The sequence below is a fragment of the Saccopteryx bilineata genome, chromosome 6, assembly GCF_036850765.1.
Source record: "Saccopteryx bilineata isolate mSacBil1 chromosome 6, mSacBil1_pri_phased_curated, whole genome shotgun sequence".
NCBI classification, from domain to species: domain Eukaryota; kingdom Metazoa; phylum Chordata; class Mammalia; order Chiroptera; family Emballonuridae; genus Saccopteryx; species Saccopteryx bilineata.
Window position 1 is genome coordinate 155,059,087 of NC_089495.1, and position 24,208 is coordinate 155,083,294.

General features: G+C 47.6%; 1 protein-coding gene across 1 annotated transcript in view; it reads right to left on the reverse strand.

Moving 5' to 3' along the window:
- Window positions 1–24,208, reverse strand: part of PRKCA (protein kinase C alpha) — a 419,289-nt gene that overhangs the window by 96,929 nt on the left and 298,152 nt on the right. Inside the window, exons 4-5 of the mRNA XM_066235888.1 lie at window positions 22,353–22,464; window positions 19,113–19,241 (exon numbers count right to left, since the gene is read on the reverse strand). Of these exons, the coding sequence (XP_066091985.1) occupies window positions 19,113–19,241; window positions 22,353–22,464 (241 nt within the window). The remainder of the gene's footprint in view (window positions 1–19,112; window positions 19,242–22,352; window positions 22,465–24,208) is intronic.

Here is a 24,208-nt window from a genome sequence, read left to right on the forward strand (position 1 = left end):
GACCAGCTGGTTCCTAGGGCCAATCCTTTTGTTTTTCCTTTGGAAATTACACTGTGTGGAATGATAAAGAGAGAACAGCATTTTGGCTGCCCCAAATTAGAGGCCCTCTGCCATAAGGGAGACCTTTGGCTGGTGAAGAGTCTGTGTCTCTGAGCCTAGGGGAGGCATCAAGAGTCTCCTGATTTCTGAGACAGGCTTTGCTGTTTCTTGGACCAGGTATGGCCAGACCACTGGTAATTTTTTTCCTAATTCAGACCCACACAGGCTAATAGAAATGTCTCTAAGATGGCAGTGAGTGGTTTGTCCATCTCAATTGTGGGGGTCTGTTTTTTCCAAGGTCTTCTGAACTTTCCAGAGGGCCATAAGAGAGGTTACCGGCTTCCTTAATTTGAGGTAGAAATCTATTGGTTTCTTAAGCAGCTCTTGGAATCCCACTGTTTCTAGAAAGCCTGGCTGATTGGAAGAGGGGTAGATTCCTCTTGAGTACTGTCAGTTTGACTCTAAGCTGCCCAACGTCATTTCTCCTGGCAAACATGTCACCTGTGCTTTCTCACTGCTCCCTCATCAGTGGGTGGGTAGCTTTCCAATGTGCTTCTATGGGTGAGGTCTGTCCTTTAAAGGTCAAGGCTCTGTCTAACTCAATTCTGCATTATCTCATTGATCAGTTCACCTTCAGCTCTGATTCACCAAACCTTCAGATACTCCAGATGGGACTTAAAGGGCAGGAGAGGCTGGGGCAGTGCACTGGGCAAGGAGCATGGGTCTCTAACCTACCCTGCCTTCCACTCACCTTCTTGGGCAATCTCTAGTGAACCACATCATCTGTCTAGAAAGCAATGGGGTGGGCTAGACAAGGAAATCTCTAAGATGCCTTCCACTTTGAGCACAAGCTACATGCAAATTGATAGGCTAGGTTTATGCTTTTGTTTTTATGGATACATTGCCTATGTCCAAAGTTGGAGGTTCCTAGCCCAGATACTAGGTGGTTAAAGGTTCTTTACATTGTCCTTCATTCTGGAAATAATTTCTAAATTTGCAAGTGGGGGAAGGAGAGGTCATGGGCTGCCGTGGAGGGGATGATAGCTGTGGCTGCTCCTCCTCCCAGGATGGAGACACAAAATTCCCCATATAATCTTGGTGGCCTCCCTGGGCCCAGGGAGCTAGGGTGGGGCTGTGGTTCTGTCCACAGATCTGCAGCTCAGAGCCTGCTCTAAGATAAACATTGCTCCTGTACTACTTGGGGCTTTGTCACACAGGCTCCAGGCTCTGTCGGCATCAGGTCGGAACAGAGCACCATGTTCCCTAAAGAAGACAGAAACTTCGCAGACTTATGGGACCAGCCTGCAGCCAACATGGATATATTCCAATATGAGAAAAGAGAGGCACGGAGGCAAATAGCAGAAACGTCTGCAAGGCTGGCCTGAGGAGCAGCATCTGAACATCTGACTTAAGTGTTTCTGGCCCCAGAAGCACAGCTCTGCCCCTTTCTGGAGATACACGTTAAATCTTAGCCCGATGTCATTAAACATTTCTCTAATCCTCTTGTTGTACTTCCATGTTCACTTGGCAGTGTTCTGAGTCCCCGGAGGTCTGCCTACAGTGAAAGAAGACATCACCCCAGTGAATTTCGATCTGTGCTTCCCACAGGACAGTGTTTTACATGGCAGGTCAAGAAAATGGGTTCTTCATGTCTTGCTTTCTTGGGTATCTTGACTACACTGGAGAAGCTACTCTGATCAAGTCAGTGGACACATGGACAGTTTTCTCTCTCTGTAAATTAATAAACTGGCATCCTGGTATATTGCTCAGATGGGACTGTATTGGAATTGGTCTCTAGGGCCCTGACTATCTCTGGGCAGAAATAAGAGTGAACCTTGGGGCCTTCACAATTGAAGGCCAGGATTAGCTGTGCCCCCTCCCCTGCCTTGAGATGCTACGACATTTCCACATATTAATAACCACTCCACTGCGATCTCAAATGTACAGACACTTTTTGCTGTTGTTGTTTCAGGCAAATCTAACCCATTACAAGACTAGAACTTGAAATGTGCAGAGACGCAGTTCTCAAAGGTTACTGTGCATATGAATCACCTTGGAGAGCTCATTAAGGACGGAGTGGCAGGTTCCACTCTCAGAGAAGTGGATTCAGGATGTGGGGGGGGGACCCCGAGGGAGCAGGGGTCTGCACAATGAATAGCACCACCCTCTGAGAAACCTGGCAGGGAGGCCTGAGTGGCTAGCAGGCCTGCTGGACAGACTTGAATGAGTCACAAAGGGTCCTCGGACCACCTGAGACCCTCCTGGTTGCCCATCCCTATACTCAGCCCTCTCTCGGGGCATGTCTACCCCGCGGGCTGGTGGGAGAACAGGTTCTGAACCAATGCTAACCCAGGTGACCCATCAGCCTGCACCAAAAACCTTGGAGTCATGTTGTCATGGGAACTCTCAGGACATGGGAATGTTCTCCCTGGATTTACGTTTACCTCCACCTTGTCACTGGGCAAGTCTCTGAAACCCTCTGAGTCTCCACTTCCTCATCTATAAAATGGGGATAAGGAGAGTCTCACCCAAAAGGAACTATTAAGTATTAAATGAAATTATTCAAGTAAAATCGTTGATACAGTTCCTGGCACAAAGTAAGCAATTATTCACACTTAACTGTTGTTATCATCAGCATCACCCAGAAAACCTCCGTCATGAGGACAGGCACTGAGACTCACTGCGTGCCCGGCACCCTGCCAAGTGTGGGGTTTTTGCACAGGAAGTAGGACCCAACAGGGCCCCGAGCGCATGGGGACTAGCACTCCAGTGGGGACACAACTTTCTACCTCCTGTGTGACACATAGAACTGGGATAGATCTCTCCTGCTCTGGATCGCTCCTGGTACCAAACCAAATGCTTGCCCTAACCCCTGGCCCTCCTGCCCCGGCCCACCTGCAGCTAATCAGGTGACCTTGGGGACCCTGCTCCTGGGCTCATGGCTGTCACAGCAGCCCCGGGCCATGGTCCTTTTGGTTCTGGGTCTCACTGAGGGAGCTTCTGTCTAGCATATCAACCTAGACGACCCCCTTGAACAGCGAGACCCTGGCATCCTGCGACCTCAGAACAACAAGGCACCCCCAAGAGAAAGAGTGCCAAACGCACCAAGGTAAATGGACTCGGCTACAAGGAGCAGGGGGAGCAGGGGAGCCGCTGTTATCCACTTCTCTCCTGGCTCTGGAGGGAATCGCTGTTTGTATTTCTGGCTGCCTAATTATTATTGCCCCCTCCCCACCCCAACTAACAGAACGTTTTCTTCCTCAGAGGAATCAGAGGATGCCAGAGATGACTCCACAGTGAGAACTAGAACTTGGTCTGACCCACCTGTCTCCATGGTCACTGGCGTTATAGCAAGAGGGGTTGGGCTTGGGTAACGGGGGGTGGAGCGGAAGGTACCTCCTGGCCCTCCTTCACCTGCTCGGTCTGACTGCCTCCCCTTCATCTGTGCTCAGAATAGACTGAGCCAAACTGTAAATAACCGGGGAGATTAAATTAAATGTAATCAGACCTGGCTCTGAGGCCGTTGCTAATAAAATCATAACCATTCACATCAGTGTGGCAGACACAAACAATAATGTTTATTGGTTTGCTTTTTTTAAAAATGGGTTCTTTATTTTCCCCTGAAGTAGCTGAGTTCTCTAGAGACAAAGCCCAAGAACCCAACCTGTTCCATCACTTTACGCAAGGGAGTCAGTGCAGACACCTCTGAGGCTGGTTACCCCAGGAACTTGTTCTTGCAAGCTTGCCTAAGGGTGCCCCATCTCCTGGTGGCCTTTGCTGGGCTTCCCGGCCCGGAATGTCCTGAGTGAGCACCACCCCTGAAGCCTGGTCAGCAGGCGACAGTCCACGTGTGCCATCAGTTGGCAGACAAGGGATCAATCGCCCCACCCTAGGCTGTTCCCACCACCTGCAGGACCAGCGGCCTCCCACACATTCGGGGTCACCAAAAAGGGGCTCGGAACTGAATCTCTGAGGGGCACACTTATCAGTGGCAACTGGGGGTTCACAGGAATGAGAGATGTGAATATCTGTCTTTGGAACACTACAGTCTTTGGAGAAAGAGAGAGAGAAAATTATAACAATAAGCCATTTTTTTCTGCCTTTCTGTCTGCTATACATATGCAGTCTTTACTCTGAGATTACAAAGCTGAAGACAAATGTTAACTAAACTCAGGAGGTCAAGGCTAAGAGATTTTTTACCTGGTAAAGGCTCTGACCATCTCAACCAGTCAGAAATAGAAAAGAACCCGGGCATTCTCAGTGTGTTTGGGTTCTCCGTCCGATGGGGCCCACCTGTCAACACCTTTGACCAGCACAAGGTGATCACATGCATGCATCAGACCTGGTGCAAGACTACATTAATTCTGGAAAGACAAGATTGGGGACTGAGTATTTTAGATGTAAAACTTTTAATCTAGTGTTATAACTTAGGGGCTTGTCCACCACCAGGCCATGGTGCTGAGGCCCTCACTGAATCAGCAAAGGAGTCAAGCAAAGAGAAGATGAGATGGGAAGACAGCCAGGGTAGTATCGACAGAACCCACAAGGCAGAGACCACCCGCAGGATGAAGCCTTGGGTCCCGTGCGGCCTTAGGAGGCGGGGCTTAGAGATCTGCATGCTCCGGGGAGGACAGACGGAGAGGGGAACCTGCCATTCTCAGCATCATCACCACCGTGTACAACCCAAGCCGGAGACACATCATTTCCCTAACCGTGGGAGCAACTGAGGGCGATGATTCATGGATAAAATGTACCTCGCTTTTCTTTTCCCTTGCTGAATGAACGGCAGGTCGCCTGGTTTTTGTATTTTCCGAGTGAGGCTAAGAATCTAGGGGCATTGACAGAACGTTGCCAACGAGCTTATTCTCGCAGCTGGAGTTTGTCATGAAAGCCTGGCTCCAGGGGTGAGAGGCACGGGGGCACCAGGGCCCCGTGAGCAAACAGTCTGCACACAGAGCTGCCTGGGTCAGTGGAGAGTCGTTTCAGGCCAAAGAGCTCAAACTGCAGGCTGTGGGCTTGGTCCCATTCACAGGCCCTTTCCTGGGTTACCTGCTCTCCATTCTAACTGTGGCCCCATTCAAAGAACTTGCTTCCGATAGGTTCTGTCATCACGAAACCTCCTCTACATCAACAGTGTCCTCACCTCAAAGCCAGTACTCTGTTTCTCCAGCTTGCACACAAGAAGAGGAAATTAATAGGCCGGGCAGTGCAACTGTAGACACACTGTTGCCTCAAAATTGGCCCTGTATTCCTGGATATTTTTGGAAAATGGCCAGGCCAGGAATATGTTCATTTGTTCAAGAGGTTAAGAGTCACCTCGAACTTCTTCTGCACAGACGCTCAGACTCTGCCACCGCTCTTGAGTCACTTCACGGACGTGCAGTGTGGTTGAAGGAAGAAGGCACCAAAGCCTGAGGCAGGCGCCCGCCTCTGGTCCCTGCTCCAGAGCAGCTTTCTGCGCAGCCCTGGCTAATGGCTTGTGGTTTCGGCATTACTTATCACCATCCCCTGTCCCTGCCAATGTCCTTCCCCCGCCTTTATCTGCCCTCTCCTAACACCTACGGCTGGTTGTCCAGAGGTGGCACATGACCCGAAGTGAACCAATGAATCCTTCCCCGGGACTTTGAATTTATTCCTGACAGCAGGAGGGAAGCCTTCACAGATAAGACACGTAGAACCATCCATGGCCATGCCATCTGCGATGGGGGGGGGGGGACACACACACCTTACTTGCCATGAAAAAGATGAATGACAGTTGTATGGAGAAAGGAGGCGGGATGAGACACAGAAAGCCAGTCCCTGCTTCTAGCTATTTCTATGATCTCACAGCATCCACCCGAGTTCCACAAGATGCCCCGTGTTTCTTTCGATAACTCTTCTTTCAAAGAGTGCACTGGAGCTTGATTTTGTCCCTTACAACTCAAAACATCCTACCTAGTAGTCACATTCCTTCTTTAAACCTTGGTTTTGACACAGGTAAAATGCGGGGGTTGGATTATATCCATGATTTTCAAACTCTGGTCTGGAGTCGTCTCACGGGTCATGGAGGAGGAGGAAGGTGGGGACTACATCCTTTCCCCTTTAATGGGAATATCACTCCACATAGGATGTCACTTGAAGGTGTATGCTGTCTAAACCCGTTTGAAAGTCACCAGACCCACTGCTCGTCAGGCCCCCTCCCCTCGCGGAGGTCCTGGAGGCTCCGGCTGCACGGCCAGTCCAAAGGGCCCCGCTGACTGACACTGATTAGCTTCCTCTCTAAAACAACTCTCATGGCAACAAAGTGCTAGAGCCGGAGGGAACCTCCAACTTCAGGGTCCAAGTGCCTTCACTTGCAGATGAGGAAGCGGAAACAGACCAGTTACATGATGCAGCCAAGGTTCCATGCAGGTCAGAATCTTTAAGGTTAACATTCTGAGCTTCACGGGCAACCGTTTCACTCATACGAGGCTCTTTTGATGCAGAAAGCACTGATTCTGCAGTGTGTTCCTGGGTAGTGGGCAGGCAGGTGGGCAGGTGGGAGGGCATGGTAGAGGAAAAACAAATGGAAGCTGGTGACAGGCTTTCCTGAGTGTGGCTAGAGTCCCACTGTGGTCATACATCAGAAATAAAGCGGACAGAAAGAGTTGATGATGTGTTGATCAAGTGACACGCTTCGATTCATTGGCCTCTAACATCAATGTGACTGGGACACATGTGATGCTAGTCAGAGTAACAATCCCTAATACTTACTGAGCATTAGCTAGCCAGTCTCTGTGACTCCGAAGCCAATGCCACAGTTTCCTTTAAAACCAGATCATTTAATTATCTCACAAACACAAGGCCACCCCCGCCCCTCATGAATCCTTTCTTCAGCCATTTAAGCGTGCTGAAGATTTTTCTTCCAAAACGTACTGGCCTCGTTCAGAAGCCCAGACTTCTGAGGAGGTCAGAGTCCCTGCTCTCTTGGGGGGTGGGGGCGATGGAAATCAGAGCAGTGGGGAGTTAGAAGTCACGACGCTGGACAGAGCCATTTACATTGTGTAGCGGGCACATACTTTCCTCTCTGGCCTTCTGGGCGGATGTTCCCCCACAAGAGTTCTTCTGTGGGTAGTCACCGAGGCTGCCCATAAAACGAGGGCAGCCCTACAGCCAGAGCAGTATGCCCCCCCAGTGCCAGCAGTGGCTGAACACAGGCAGAGCGACTTGACAGAAAGAGACGTTATCGCAGTATTTTCCAGAACACAAGCCCTCCTGTCCCCGCCTCCCTAAGGGGTGTCTGGCCGAGCAGGACTTTCTCTTGATTCCATGTGCTGCCTCCAGTGGGTTTGAGCTGGCCAAGTGGCACGTCCCCCCGTGTGAATGTCCCGGAGTCAGCACCCCACCTGGAAACTTTTATAGGAAGTTTGCCTCCATTCTCGTTTCATTATTCTAGGGGAAAAAACCATGCCTGCTTTGGTTTTCAAAGGAACCCTGGCTGTCTTTAATTAACCGCAAATCTTGCATTAATTACCAAACCGGTGGTAAAGTACAGCCGCTGTTCTTCTCCATAAAGCGCATGCCCCGGGTGGGAGCTCTGGTACAGAGCTCTGGGCAGGTGGCCACCCCCCCACTCTGTTCAAAAGAGGATATTTTAGAACTACCACGGGAGCTAACTTATCTCGTGTTTTCTCTGGGAATCTGTGCTCTTTCCAAGTGCAAATGCCTAGAAGCTGAGATGAACGGTCTGATGTCTCTCTGCACCATTTCAATGCCCGTAATCAGGTCGTGTACACACGCATTCACTGGAGGTTGCTTTACAAACCACGTGAAAAACAGATGTTCGGGGGATATCAGAGCAGCTTCGTGTGGGAGGGAACCATAAGACAGCACCTGGGTCCTCTAGCTTTTTGGTGGCCCACTCTCACCCACCCTTGAAGGTGAAATGACTCAGAGTGGAAACATCCCTGCCTTTATTTGGGGACAGTTTCCATTGGTGGACCAAATGATTCCCAAACCATGACTGGTCAAGTTTTCCAACCTTCCGAGGGGAAAGCAAAAGTGGGATTAATCCGCTTTTTGTTTCCACTTCCATCCCGATCCCTTTACCATCTCCTTCTCCATCAGAGTTCAAAGTCGGTTTCCACAGAAGGGATTAAAAAACAGACACATCATTTGTAAGCTTCTATGCAATTCCTCACTTGGCTAATGCATTTACTTTCCTCCAGGAGAAGATCAAGTTCTTTGCAATAATTCCATGGCAATTAATCTTGTGCTTAAATGATAATCCTATAATTAGAAGCAATTAAAATCCTGCACAAGAATGACCTGCTCCATGTCAGTGTCCCTCTATGCTAATGGGGTAATCTTGAATGAGGCCCCAGAAATAATTTGTTCTTCCTCTTCCCAGGGATGCAGGCACTCAAAGCCCATTTTTAGAATGCTTATTCATGGCAGGAATCCCTGAAGTCAAAGTGGATGGAAAGCTGAGGTCCCTGTAAAGAATCCAGGGGCTTGAGACCATTTTAGGCAGGAGAAAGAGAAGCCATGTCACTTTCAGCTTGGATGCCTGGGTACTTTTTAAGACAAAGGCAAACACTGCATTAAGGGAATGACACTGGCAACTATTTGCCCCTCACCCTAGTCTTTCTGCCTCCTACAAACAGCCAGTGACTAAGCACCCAGGGTGGAAATCTGTGTTGGAATCACTGCACAGAGAACCACACAGGAATAACAATCCGTAGGAGGGCACACGGCTAGTTAGTACACATTTGACATTTAGCTCTGCCAAAGATAGGTCAGGACGAGGCATCCCAGTCGGGATGTAAATAATGAAATGTCTCTCAGAGAAGATACAACCTAACCTCTTTTCATAAGATACTCAGAATTTCACGTGGCTTCATGAATTAGGCTAAAATAGGATCATTTACACTCAATCCAGACAGCCTGGCCTGTGGTGGCACAGTGGATACAGACTTGACCTAGAACACAGAGGTCAGTGGTTTGAAACCCTGGGCTTGTCCAGTCAAGGCACAAGCAACAAGCGAGCAATGGATAACTAAAGTGAAGCAACTATCAGTTGATAGTTCTCACTCCCCTCCACCTCTCTCTTGCCTCTCTTTCTGTAAAATCAATAAATAAAATCTTAAAAAAAACACACACACCAAAAACCTGATCCAGATATAGGGGTAAAGTGGGAAGAGTTGCTTGGATTGGGGATATAGGATCATAGTACAAAGCTGAGTAATTCTCTTATGTTGTGTCTACTAAATACTTTCATCATCATCATCATCGTCATTGTCTTCTCAGCACAAACTCAAGCACTGAGGTGCAGGAGATAAGACACCATCTCCAATCTCAAAGGGCTAACAGCTGGTAGAGGGAAACCAACATATAAATGAACACATAAGTGACATTGCATTATAAATGTTATAAAGCACTTGGGGAGAAAATGATCAGTCTTGGTCAAGGCAGAAAATGTCAGGAGAGGCTTCATAAAGTTAACTGGCACAGAATGTTAAAAAGATAATCCTGAGGGAACAGGGGAACCAGCAGAAGCAAAGGTGAGGTGGTGGGAACTAACCTGTCCACTGGGAGACGGCACTTAGGTTGTTTTTACAATTGGAACACACAGTGTCAAGGGAATGAGGGACGTGGGCAGACATAAGACTGGGGAGGTAGGCAAGGTACTGGCTGCTGAAAGGGTCACATAGACACGTGACACGCGATATTTAGAAATGTCCAATCCAGGAAGAAGACAGAGTAGATAAACCCAGTGAAAACATTCCAGCCATCTCTGAGAAGCATGTGCATTTGGATGGGCCATGTGCAAACCCCCTTTTGGTATAAACAGACTGCCATATGTTTTTAGCTTAGAGGTAGTTCCTGCTTTCTTCTGCAAAGGATGGGCCTGGATGTTAAGCATGGGGACAACTGCCAGAGATGGGTTCTTCCAAGACTGTGAAAATGTGAGAGCCAGGACAAGTGTGCAGTGGGAAGGACCCAAGGCCAGTAAGGAAATGCCAGCAGTAGAGGCTGAGAAAGGACGTAGTCAAGTGACATGTCTGACCAACTCATGCACAATCAGAACACATCCTGAAGTGGTCTCTTTCCATCCTTGTCTAATTTAATTCTTCACTTGAAGGTAGAAAGAGCTCAGCCAGATTCCCTGCTGTCATTTTAATTTGAGCCATTATCTCAGTCTTGGAACATGGAGACTCCGGGAGGAATAATGACAGACTCTCACCCACAAGGGTGCCAAAACCACTGCAGAAATTACAGGTGTCAAAGGGCCATCACAGAGTAGCCTCAACTATTAATCGCAGGAGAGCAACGTGAAATCGCAAACACTTTAGCAACAGTGTGGGCCACGTCTACACTAAAGAGAAAGGGTTGTGAACCAGTATGTCACCTTCTCTCGGCCAGAGCCGAAGTCAGCTGTGAAGCTAGGAGGGGCGTGCCTCGGTGCTGAGCTGGTTGAGGTGTGTGTGTAGGGGGTGTCCTCTACTTAGTAGCTGTGTAACCCTGGGCGGGCTGCGGGAGCTCTTCCAGCCTCTTCCCTTACTTACAAAACAATAGTGATGACAACATTTTTCTCCAAGGGGTGTTGTGATGGATGAAACAACACACAGGGAAGCATCCAATCAGAAACCTGGTATACAAAAGGTGCTTAATCAATGCTGGTTTCTCTTCTTGCAAGACCCCAGCACTCAGTGAATACCAGTAGCTTCTCTGGCTTGCTTACGCCTATTCCCACATTTGCTACTTGTGTTTCAACTGGCTGGCTATCATTAACGTCCCCATCAGGAGCTTTTATATGGGCTCACCTGGTGGCTTCCTTCCACTTGAGAGTGACCCCTACGGAAAGTGCCATGGCGCTACATGGCCGGGACAAAAAGCTCCAACTTCACATGGCCCAGCTATTTAAAGGTTTGGTTGGTTTGAAAAATTTCAAACCAATAGTGTCGAAAGAACAGTAAAATGAACAGCTTAGCTATATATTAAATTCACTAATTATTAACATTTCACCATACATGCTTTGTGTGTGTGTGTGTTTTCACCTTTTTGTTTCTTCTTTTGTTTTTGCTGATCTATTTGGGAGATCAGGAAAAATCACAGCTGAAATATTTCAGCATTCCCCTCCATCACCACATTATCATTATCACCCAGAAATTTCACATGGCTACAAAAGCACTCATCTAAAATACAGTCCAGCCCTGGCCGGTTGGCTCAGCGGTAGAGCGTCGGCCTAGTGTGCGGAGGACCCGGGTTCGATTCCCGGCCAGGGCACACAGGAGAAGTGCCCATTTGCTTCTCCACCCCTCCGCCGCGCTTTCCTCTCTGTCTCTCTCTTCCCCTCCCGCAGCCAGGGCTCCATTGGAGCAAAGATGGCCCGGGCGCTGGGGATTGCTCTGTGGCCTCTGCCTCAGGCGCTAGAGTGGCTCTGGTCGCAACATGGCGACGCCCAGGATGGGCAGAGCATCGCCCCCTGGTGGGCAGAGCGTCGCCCCATGGTGGGCGTGCTGGGTGGATCCCGGCCGGGCGCATGCGGGAGTCTGTCTGTCTCTCCCCGTTTCCAGCTTCAGAAAAATGAAAAAAATAAATAAATAAAATAAAATACAGTCCAGATTCGGATTCCCCGATGGTCCCCCAAATGTCCTGTGTACCTTGCTGTGTGTTTTAGCTCCGGGATCCAGTCGACTGTTACAGGTTGCATTTGGTTGTCATGTTTTTTCAGTTCTCTTTAGTCAGAAACAGTTCCCTGGCCTATTTTTGTGTTTCATGATGCTGACGTTTTTGAAAAGTCCAAGCCAGTTCTGAGGCCAAACGACCCAGTACCTGCATTTGGCTAGATGTCTCCAGCATTACAATTACAGTCAGGTTATAACATTTTGGCAGAAACACCTGACAGGCGATAGTGTGTACTTTCTATTACATCACACTGGTCTGTGCACAGTCTCGATCTGCTTTACTGGGAAGGCTGAGAGTGATCCCTCTGGTTAAGGTGTCACAAACTAACTGGATCACATAACCACACAGGACCACATCTGATCCAGGGAACAGTCTGCTGACTATGTACCCTTAGTGGGATATCATCTAAGGATTAAAAAAAAATGGCCAGAAGACCCTGAACTTGATTGAATAGGTATGTTCTTGGTGGAGGGATAGGTGCACTGATTCTGAAACTTGGCTGCACGCAATGTGGGGCAGAGTGGACACGTGAGCATATTCATGTCTTCAGAACTAGGGGTGGTCCTGAGGGGAAGGGACAGTAAGGACTGGGGAAAGGCAGGGAAGAACCCCGGGCTGGGATCAGAACCAGGAACATCAGTGTGAAGTCATTAAAAAAAAGAAACTCCTACCTTTGTCTACTCTAAGAGCTTAGGAGCAGTAATACCTCAGGTCCACTAAGCACTTCCAGCACCTGGAGCTTAGACTCTTACTATTTCCCAGTTAAAACCACTAAGCCCCCCACCCGCACCCCCAGGGTTCTCGGAGACATTAAGTACAGGTGATCCTTTGTGTTCCAGAAAGAAAGGAAGTGTTTAAACATGGATGGGTCATGTCAAGAGGACACAGAGCTAGCTGGAAGAGGCTCCCACTGGCCATATCTCAACTGAAACATCGAAAAAGATAGTGAAAAAGAACTGGTGAGCCTCAATTGCTACATTAAAAAGCATAGGGGAGCGAAGGCTTTTCTTTCAGACCAATGCCAGCTAATGAACGTAGAAGAAATGACAGAATTAGAAAATCACCATTCTGTAACCATCAATGTAATAATGAATTAAGGTCCATCGGGTATAAAAGTCATTTGGGTGAAAGGTTGCTGGTCTCCAAGTATTACATTCAGAATCCTAATTACTTACAAACAGAAGAAAGGACTTTTGCAACCGACGGATGTGATGAAAATACCTTTACCAGGGGATGAAATGTAGCATCACCAATGATGGACGGTCTGGGTAAGCTTGATGGTAAGCAGGTTCTGCTGACCCTCTCCCCCATCCCTAACCAAAGGAGCAGCTCCATCAGCTTCACCACTGTCTGCACTCCTGAGCTAACTCCCAATCCCATGGCCCAGATCTGATTTAATAGAAATGACCTCCAACTGCTACCTTTTCCTTTAAGCAAGTAGGTCAGCCCCACTCCTCCCTGCTGGCGGCTCCAAAGTGTTGCTACATCCCACGAGCCCATCTGCCACCAGTAAAAGCATCCCTACAAAACTTTTGTTTAGGCAACAAAGAGGTGACCTGCTATACCCCCTTTTCTAGTGTTGACAAAGAAAGTCGAGGACCACTGCAAACCAGGGTGATGTCCAGAGTTCAGGGCAGGAGACCGATGTTCTGTCCTTGTTGACAACATAGCTCTGGAGATTGAAAATCTTCCCGTTTGAAAAAGAAATATTTAACTTGGAGCCCACACTGCACGACCCCTAAGAACTGCGCGTTCTACGAGGTGGGATGAGTGTAGCCCTAATCCCTTGAAAATGGGAAGAAACTTCCCTCTGGCTCTCCCCACCTCAAGCTCAGAATTCCCTAATTCTTGGACTGTGTCAAGCTTCCTGAACACATCACACCTTCCATAGCTCAGCATCTTTGCCTGAAATGTCACCTTCCCACCCGTCCTTCTGGCTCTGCTGTCCCTTCCTACGTGAAGCTATTGGCAGCTTCCGCAGGTGAGGCCTCGCTCTCCCAAGCTGCCACCACCTTCAAAGGCTCCTGGTGCATTGCCCCGTCATTCTCTTTCATGTTTTAATTCCCCCCAAAGACCACACATGCCATGCTGTGGGCCACGTCTTAATTATCTTAGCCTCCCAGTGCCAGGCAGAGAGCCTGACGCATGCCCAGTAAATGTGTAACGAATGAATAAATGAATAAGTGGTCACTAGATGAAGCTGAGACTCACTGCCTTGACTCTGCAGCAAGCATGCTGTTGTAAGGTGGAAAAACACAGATGGGATATTGTTTTAATCACAACCACATGAACCTAAGTCTTGGTAGCTGGGTGGTGAGACATGGGCATTAAATTGCACACAGTCCCAGAAGGCAGACGGAAGATGGCACCCTTATTGTGCAAAAGGCTCAGAACCTATAGGAACTCCTTCCCTCTCCCACGGAACTCCTTTCAGAACTTGAATCTCCATGCCAAGTGAACAACCCAAAGTATGGGAGAAATTCAGATTCTTCTGCAGAATAATCTTTTTGTAGGAGAGAGGTGTTTCTGAAATAGTTGTAAGGCATACAAAGTTCTTCCGTTTACTTACAAAATTTAATTAAACATTAGTTCCCAAGAGGGATTATTTCTTTACTAGTCCCTCAAACCAAATAAAATAGCATGCAAGAATATGGAAAACCACCTGAAATGGCATATTGAAAGAAAAAAAAAAAGACATTGTTCAGATAGCATCAGCACCACTGACCAATGGCAAAAATATAAAAATACGGCAGGAGAGTGGAGGTCTTTGCTATAACTACTGCACCAATCTAGAAAGGAAAGTCTTCTCTCATCTCAAAAGCATGATTTCCATCTCAAAGCTGGAGTTCGCTGGGAGTCTCTATTTTACTTTGGAAATTATTTTCAATGTGAGTGATTCTGTGCAGGTGAAACGGAGAGGGCGCTGATCCACAATTAACACAGAGGCTCAGAGTTGAAGTGCCTTTTCCAAGACATCTCTCTTGCATGTGGACCACAGCTCTCCTCATTATGGTTTGTCGTTTATGTCTGTCTCCCCATGGAAGCCAGGCTAGTTCCCACACCCCAATGCCCCACTTAGCCCTCCATGGAGGTCCCTTCCCACTGCCTGTCCAGGACCTGCAGGCCTCCAGGCTCCCCCATGGTCTCCTTCCTCCCCAATCACCACCCTCACCCTGAGGACCACCCAGGGGCGCACTATTTAGCGCCCACATAAATGAGCATTAAGTTATACTTGGACTCGGGCTGTCCTTGAATTCTTTCCTGTGCTCCTCTTTCTCCCCTGGTTCTGAGCCCTGCATCTGGACCTTCTGTAACCTCAAAGAACATGTCGGGTACTGAACAAAGGTGTACAACTATTGATGGGTTTGCTGTTTATTTGAAAGGAGACCCTTGAAATGAGTAACAGAGACTTGGGGATTCATAGCCTGTAGGTGTGGAAGTGTGACCTGGTGCCAGCCCCAACTCCGTTACTTTCTACCTCAGAACTATGAGCAACTTTCTTCCCTTTGCTCAGCTCATTGGCTCATCTGGAAAATGAGGATGATAAAAGCACTTTGTGGTATTATTTGAGGGATTCAATAAAACAGATGTAAAGTCCTACACACACACACACACTCAGGGTCCTATTCTATGAACAGTCTAAGTACACAGTAAGTACTCAGGAAGTGGGAGCCATTGTTATTAGACCATTTGTCAAGACAGACTCACGCCTGAGCTACTGGGTTGAGAGGAGGGGCAGGCAGGGTCTGCGGGAAGGGCCCCACTGTGGACAGGCACCGCTCTGAAGGACCTTCGCTCCGTAGTTCGTGCAGCCCTTTTATATTGGGATAAGTTTGATGTCCTTTAGACCCTTTAACACAATTTTTAGTGAGTAACACAGGTACCTATTTTTCACAAATGTATCAGGTACTATTTAAAAATCTGACTACCTTGTACTCAAAATATAGGTATGCAAATATATAATATTGGAGGTGCTGGGGGAAGGGTGCACGGGAACCCTACTTTGTTTCTGTTTGTTTTTCCCCCCTATTTGGACCATATGCTCTACTCTTTATGGTTGTTTATACTTGTGTTCCCATTAAAACCAGGTAAATTCTGATCCTGAAAATCTAAAATTAACTCCACATGATGAGTTTTAGAGAAATGATTGCCTATTAGTTACTTCCTTGAGTTTGGTTTTCTATACTTAGGATTGGCTTTCCTTCATCTCCTGTGTTTTTAACTTAGGTTTGCTATGAACTGGATGTTTGTGCACACCCTCCACTTATCTGTTGAAGCCCTAGTCCCAAAGATGGAAGAGGAGGCCTTGGGGGAGAGGACTAGGGCAGGCCCTCATAAGAGACACCATAGAGCTTGCTTACCTCCCTCCCTCCACCCCTCCCTCTCTCGGCCATGCGAGGCCTCGGCTAGAGGCCAGAAAGCGAGTTCTCTCCAGGAACAACCTTCCCAGCCTTCCGAATTGTGAGAGGTAAATGTTGTCTAAACCACCCAGTCTGAGTAATTTGTTATAGCAGCCTGAACTAAGACAAGAGTCCAACTGTTGTTGATTCTATCATTAAAATATCTCTACTTTTACAAGTTAAATATCTCACGATTAAACTGACCATCTACGTGACTCTGGACAAGTTATTTAATTTCTTTGTGCCTCAGTTCCTTCATCTATAAAGGAAGAATGATAAACTTCCACACAGGTTTGAATCAGTGGTGGGATTCAGCTGGTTTGCACTGGTTTGGCAGAACTGATACCTAATTTTTTGTTGAGTTCCACAAATAGGTTGTTAAAGTGGCACTTGTAATCAGGGTTCTCTCTAAGGTGGGCGCCTGGGCAGACACCCAATGTGGAAATTACAAATTTACATTCTTTACTCTTTTTTAATGTTCACCTGCGCAACAGCGTATTCTAAGTGCCCGTAGTAATGTTCATTCTGTCCACAGGTGAAAAAAATTGCAAGTGAGGACACAAATCAAGAAGCAATATGGAAATATCTTAAATAACAGTTTGATTTGTCAGATATTATTTAATATTTTTCATTAATATTTTAAAACTCTTCTAATCTAGTTTTCTATACCTCTTTTATTATTCTTATTTAAGTAATAAATGCATAAAATAATAAACTGCCTTTCAGTATATCTTATTTATACTTAAAACAGTCGATAGGGCAGAGAAAAGGTTGTTAAATTATTTGAATCCCACTACTGGTTTAAGTAAGTTTCCCATGTGAAGTGCCTTCTTTGTGCAAAGGGCTCAATTAGTGTTAGCTGCTACTGCTGTTATTATTAAACTATTGCCAAATTCGTTTTCCTAGAGCAGAGCTCTATCTATGCAAACAATTTTAGACTAACTCTCAAGAGATCTGACCTAGATTGTTGTCATAAGTTATGTTGGTTGGCTTTCATGAAAAGTCTATGTCTAATTCAGGGAAAGGCTCTGTCCCCTAAGAGGACTCTGCAGCTGAGCTGAGTTCGACTGTTCACAGTGGTGGAACGATCAGCATGTAAGCTCTAGGAGCACCACTGCTTGCTGTCCTTGCGTGGTGGGACCTGGCCTTTCTCTTCCACTTGTGTGCCATGTGCCACCCTGGCCAGGGCATGGGTGCCCCTCTGTGCAGTTGTACACCTGAGAGCCTCCTGAGGCCCATGTTGAAGACTGGGAACTGGGCAGCACTCCTGGGTGCAGCCTTCACTATAGGAGAGCATGCAGGCCAGTGTGTGTGTTTTGCTGCCTTCAGAAGCAAAATGAATGAGAGCTGAACATTTAAAAACTTTGCGTAGGCGTTCTTGCCTTACGGGGGCTGCGAACCTCACAATTAAGCTCTGACAAATCACCTGTGATGTCTATTCTATCACCAAAGGCGGTAGCTTTATGAAGCTGAGGGAAGAACACTGAAATGTTTAGCCAATAGGCATTCACATTAGGCTTCTCAGTCCTTCACCACCTACTGAGACTCTGTGTTAGGGTAGTTTCCTCCTCATCTGCATGCCCCCTTCCCCCAGCACAGGACTTCAACAAGGCAGGAGCAGCAGGAAAGAGAGAGGAACAAGCATGAGTCCGAGGCAGGGCAGATGGGCTCATCCCGGGAATGGTGGGAATGCTATTCACGGTGCAGTCTGGACCCGGAGCTATACTTGGGTCGTTCCACGGGTCATCCCGAGGCTGTACTGACCCTCTCCCAGCAACACAAAGTCCTTTGACTTTTCCTGAATTCTCATTTGAGAGGATGGCTCTGGGTAGAAAAATTGCTTATTTTTCAAATAAAATAGTATGAGGATGATTTAAAAAAAATGAGCTTTCTCTGAAATACTTTTTCTCTTCCCCCACCTCTTAAATAGACCCTTTTGGGCCCCCCCCATAATATCTCCTGTTATTTACAAGTAAATAACACTAAAGTTAGTCTTTCCATTTTTACCCTAGTTTAAAATTCCTAAATGCAAAAGGCAGCATAACACCTCTGCTGTTCAATTGAAAACCCGCTCCCCTGGTCAAAGAAAAGAGGGCGCCCCATGATCAGGGAAGCGAGGTTGACACCTGAGAGTGAAGCCATTAATCAACACGTAGTGGGACGTGGCAAATACGCCAATCAAGTGCCTGGAACCTTGACGAGTCCTGGGCCAGCAAGACTCCAGGATAACTCGGTCAAGTGTGTTAATTTACAAAGTGCATCTGATGGGCAAACCAAAGGAAAAACCCTGCTACCACAGAGCCCACCCAGACATAGCCCCAAGGAGGGCGTGTCCTGGCCCCTGGACAGGGATCCTGACCCCATGGCTGGGCTCTTTGTAGGAGGTGCACATGGTGTGATCATTAGAAGCCCCAGGTATGCAGTCAAAATGCCTTGATTCCCATCCTGGCCCTTCATTTACTCTGTGACATTGTAAGTTACTGATCTCTCTATGCCTCCGTTTCCTCTTCTGGCAAATGAGGCTCATAATCGGGTAGTCATGAGGACTGAGTAAATCAATCCACGTGGAGTTCTTAGCACGATGCCTAACGCAGAGGAAGCATAAACACTCAGTGGCTGTTTGCTGTTGTTACATTAAGATGGTCTTAGCAGGTCTTCACAGCCTGACGTCATTAAACACCTGGACCGTCCATTGCTTCCCCTTGCCCTAGTTTCAGTCTCACTCACAGCATTTGCCTAATTGACTTCCCTGTCCCCCAGTCACCATGGGATAACATGCTGGCCATGCAGCGAGAGTACCCTGATCCACATGGCAGTTATGACTTTGGATGACACTGACATTGGAGAATTTGCATACAGAGCAGTCTCCTAGGAACGTGCTAATGGGGATCACTGGCTCTGAGTAGGACCAGCGTGGAGGCAGACAAGCCCTGGTGCCTGAGCCCTGCCCGAGTGTCACCCTCACCTTCATCCGAATGTCTGCTGGGAAGCTGCATGCCCGACACCCCCACGAGCATGCCTTACCTATGACGTGGAGCTTCTCATCGGTGACCTCAGCCTTCAGGTAGATTCGGCCCCTCTTCTCGGTGTGGTCCATCCCACAGAGGCTGGGGACGTTGATTACACACTGCTTGTGCACGTTCATGTCACAGGCTGTGAATCAAGCAAGCACAGGATGAGGCGGGACATATGGACCCAAACCACCACCCAGTGTTTTGGTGTAGGTGCACAAGTGGAAGCCAGCTACCCTTTAACTTGATACTTTGCTGTAATGTTTTGGGTGACATAAAGAACGGTTAGCAGATGTCCCTTACAGCACAGGCTTTGTGTGAGTGACAATATTCCTAAAATATCCACACCATGTTCGTTCAGTCTTAACTGAGGCAAAATGCCCTTGCCTGGTCTCCTGAGGCTGCTCAAATGCTTAACAGTATGTAAAATTCACATGGGTCAAGGCACACAGAGCCCAGGCTAGTTAATATTTTGCGTACACGGAGGCAAATAGCATGCATATTTTAAACAGAGGACACTTTCTGCCAAAGAAATTCTTATGACTTCCTCGCTCACCACTCAGAAAGGGTGAGAATCTGTGGGCTGACTGTAGAAAATTCATAACATTTTCCTTTCCTGAGCTGTTTTTTAAGCAGGCTTAAATACATTGCTTTCTTTTCTTTTTTTTATTTTTAAGAACTTGTATTTGATATTTTAAACCTGTCTTCAAATATTTAAATATTATTCCAAGTAAAACAAATACATGCTCGGCATGGCACGCCGTTCCTTACCAGCTGACATTACGTGGGCGAGACGAGGTGGGTAAAAAAAGAGCATTGCAGTGAACCGAAGGTGCCCTGAGAAGAATCCTGTGTGCTGCGTGCAACCAGAGACTCCGCAGGTGCTGCAGCTCTGCGGTCCTGTACCTGCCGGCTTCCACAGGGAACCGGCCCCGATGCCACGAGGCTCTTCTGTGACATTTGGACGGTTTAGGGTTCACGTGGTGAAATAAATTGCAAAAAGCCTATCAGAGGATGTGTGCTTGCCATGCTTAAACAATAGAGGCAGGATAATGGACACTAGGAGGGAAGAACAACTGGTCGATTCACAAGTGTGGATTCTGGTTTAGGCTCCTGTTTCCAAAGCTAACTGTTCAAAGCCAGGGACCGTGACTTAGCAAAGATACAGACTCTTGAAACGTTGTTAACTGCCTGGGCAGGATTTGAAACTTAAAGGAAGTAAAGGCCACAGCCTCTGAGAAGAATCTGGACCACAGGGAGGGTGTGTGTGGCGGGTGGGAGGAGCACTGGGGCTGTGTTCTGGCCTGGCTTTGACCATTAATGGCTTCTAATCTTGGGAAGCTTATGTGCTCTTTCTGATTCCATTTCTTATTTTGCAAATTAAGGGGCTGGCCCGGACAAGTGGCTGATATGCTCTTTTCTTCCACCACGCAGAGCTGCATATACTCTGGCAACCCTGTGTGTAAGGGCACAGGGAGAGCTTCCTCTCTGCAGAAGTTAGGGGAGGGTAGGGGGCCTAGCCCCCACCTGCTCTCCCTCCTCCATCCTCCCTCCTGGAAGGAGCACAGGTTGCTGCCCCAGGTGCCCTAGGACACCAAAAAAGAGGCGCTTAAAACAAAACTAAACAAAAAGCACTGGTTTTCAGATATTTTTTTAAGTAATGGAACCCATTTTTCAAGCAAAATCTTAAGCAGAATCCTATTGTGTAAACCAGATGATGAGTATTATCTTATTAGCATAAACTTAGTTAATAAATTTAAATTTATACCAGTTAGTTATTATAAAGACATTCATGGATAACCAATCAAGTCCTCTGAACCAAACAAACATTTGAAGCCAGCTGCAAGGGGTGCCAGGTGCAGTCTCCACTCAGCCTTTAGGAACTCATTTATGGATCTCGTTGATGTTACTCGGTCCCCCAAATCCCAGTTCCCAGAAGAGAGTCTGTCCCAACAGGAACACTGTTCCGCTGCCCGCCTCGCAGTCCTGGGAGGCCTCGGTGCAGGGGCAGCCGGCAACCCTGAGTGCACGCTCTTCCCAGCGAGCGACGCCGGGCAACCGCAGGCCTCCACCGTCACCTTCAGCTGGTCGAGGCGGAGTGTGTCACACAGGCACGTGCTCAGCCTTGTTCCGAGTTTTAAAGCAGTTAAAAGTATACTCACAGATGCACTTAGAATCTGTGCTTGCAGAACCCCTGAAACCAGGTCTCTGGACTCCGTGGGCTGCTCAAAACACTGCAGGCCAGTGGTCAGGGTCATCGCAGAGGTTTTGCCGGGCTATTCAATTCCGTGGCCTTGGGAGGGGGAGCACCCCTGGGTTCTGAGAAGCTACCCATCTACTCTGTGCAGCTCATATATTTTTATTTTTTATACACTGTGTTTGCTGCGTGTAAGATACACACACACAGCTTCTGGCCATAACAATAGTTGTTAATGAATGCCAGTGTGCTGACATGTCCACAACATGCTCTTGTCTACTAGAACAGGCTCTGTAATTACCTCTCCTGTCCTAAAAGCTCCCCTTTTCATTTAAGCAGATAAATAGCCTGGGGAATGAATCTCAGAATATAAGGATATCAAAGCAAAGTGTTTCCACAGCTGTTTTTCTTTCCTCCTGGTAGTTGAAGGAGATATGTACAGAACACGGAAGGAGAGGGGAGCTGCCATCTTTCTCATCCACAGGCTTCAGTGATTCCGTCTCTGACTGGGTGGACAGAAACTGGAGCTGACCATGGACACGCAAGGCGGGTGAACTTAAGTCAGACACCATCCTGGTTTTCATTTTCATTGCTGTTTCAGTTTAAGGAGATCCTACTGGATTTTTCCACAGTCCACCTACTAGTTAGAGACAGAGGGAAAGGACTATGGTTGCTTAGCCTATTTTGAAGACTAACCAAACGTGGGATCTGGGGGGGGGGGTGGAGTCTTTTTTCAACACATGGCATTTGCTTCGAGATTTGACCAGCCTGTATTTCCTAGTGACTGAAGACTTCTACCACAAAAAACTGTGATGGAGCCAACTTCATTTATAAATCGGGTACTTTGGGGGGTTCACCGTTAGACAATGAAGCAGTTCATTAAACCAGAGCTTTGACAGCGGAAACATCCTATGCTGTATTGGTCTGGTGTGTATCTGAATGAATGCTCTTTACGGACGAGTGGGTGTTGAAAAGTGAACTGACCCTGAAGTGCTCAAGAAACTCTGGGCACTGCCCCAGAGCCCCGGGACCCACTGGAGAAGAAACTGTACTTACTGTCACATTTCATCCCTTGATGGATGAGGCCATACAGCAGTGACCCACAGTGGTCACAGAAGGTGGGGCTTCCGTAGGTGTGGATTTTAAACTTGTGCTTGCTCCTGGGGTCCTGGGGGGAGAAGAAGCACATTGCTCATTCCAGTCATGAAAGGCCCACATTCATGGGCTGAGCCAAGGTCAGGCCCCACCTCTCCCCACAACCATGTCAAGGTTCCATGGAACCAGACTGTGCACGGTTCTCTGGGGCCACCCAACGGCTGTGGCGACTTGGCCACTTCACATTTTAACAGGCTACCTGTCTGGGCCATGTAACAAACACCTACATTTCTTCCCTTTATGGGATGTAATTTGCACATCCCAGGGTTTCCACCAAAGCTGTCACTTCTGGACCTGCAGTCATCCAAGTGCCCGAGGGCAAGATAGGGTTTAGACACTGCAATATCTCTGTATGCCCAGTACCTGGCACAGGCACAAAATGAGGGTGTGTTTGTGAGGCTGAACTGAGTCTAGGTGACCTCCTGTTGGGCAAGGTTTCCAGAAATACAATATATCATAAGACCAGATATGCACCCAAACTAACAGGGACATCTTCCCGCTTCTGCGCTGCTTCCAAAGCATTACACGCACTTGCACCGGGAAACTGACAGGATCAGAGGGAAATGAGAAGTGCACTGAACAGACACTTGCCACAGCCTCCGCTGCAATTCTCTGACGTCCACTAGCATGCCAGACACATTCCTGAAGGGACAGCTTATTTTCAAGTAGGGCTTTTGTGCCTCAATCCGAAGATTCTATGTCGGGAACTAAACATAGACAGCATAACATAGTGATTAAAGCGCCTAGCCTCTGGAGTCATACTGCCGGGTTCAAACCCCAGTGCTGTTACTTCTCAACAGTGTGACCACAGACAGATGACTCATCTGTTCTGCCTCATCTGCAAACTGGGAGATTAATAGCGCCTATCTAAGTGGTTGTTCTGAGGATGAAACAAGTCGATTTTAGTCAAGCGCACGGATGGGTAAATCAAAAGCAGTAAGCCCCGCTGCCTCTTGGGGCCTCTGTTTATTAATACATAAAAGCAGAGGGTTGAGCTAAAAGATCTTTCTGTCCTATTTGGACTATAAAACCATTTCGTACTCTACCTGTCCACATGAGGACCCTTCCTCATTATACCCCACCCTCGGAATCATGTTCTTTGTGCCTGAGCAGCCGTGAAGGCAGAGCTTCCGTGAACAGACTGGAGGAAGGGGACGGAGGGGGCCGGGGAAGGACCAGAGACCAAACGTTCCATTGCGGACACGTTCAGCTTGACTTATCCCTTCGATCGAAGGTTCCTCTGATGTAAACATACGCAAAGATATCCTTGGCTGCCGACTTTCTAAGAGCCGAGGTGCTGGCGATGTGAGGGAACCCATGGTGAGGCTGGACTTGATAAGAGAACTGAGCACTGGGCGGACTTTGGAACCTACAATCTAAGCCACACATGTGCCAATGAATTGTGATTCCTATTTTAACGACATAAATTCTAAAATTCTGGAATATTTCAGGTGTGCAGCATAACATAAACAATAATGTACGTCAAACACTCACGTGAGCACCACCTAGACTTGAGCCATGTTAGCATTTCCCCTGATTTTTCGCTGTGTAACTATTATCCTCATTCTACAGAGACAACAGTGACCTTCAAAGTCGCCTGGCAGGTGAATATCAGAGGTGAGATCTGATCACACCTGTGTCTTTTTAACACTGCTTCCCATCCAAGAGTTTTCAGAACTTCACTCTGAATGAGGCTCTGACCTTAACATTAAAAAAAATATATATATATATGCAACACAATTGCTTTTTTTGGGGAA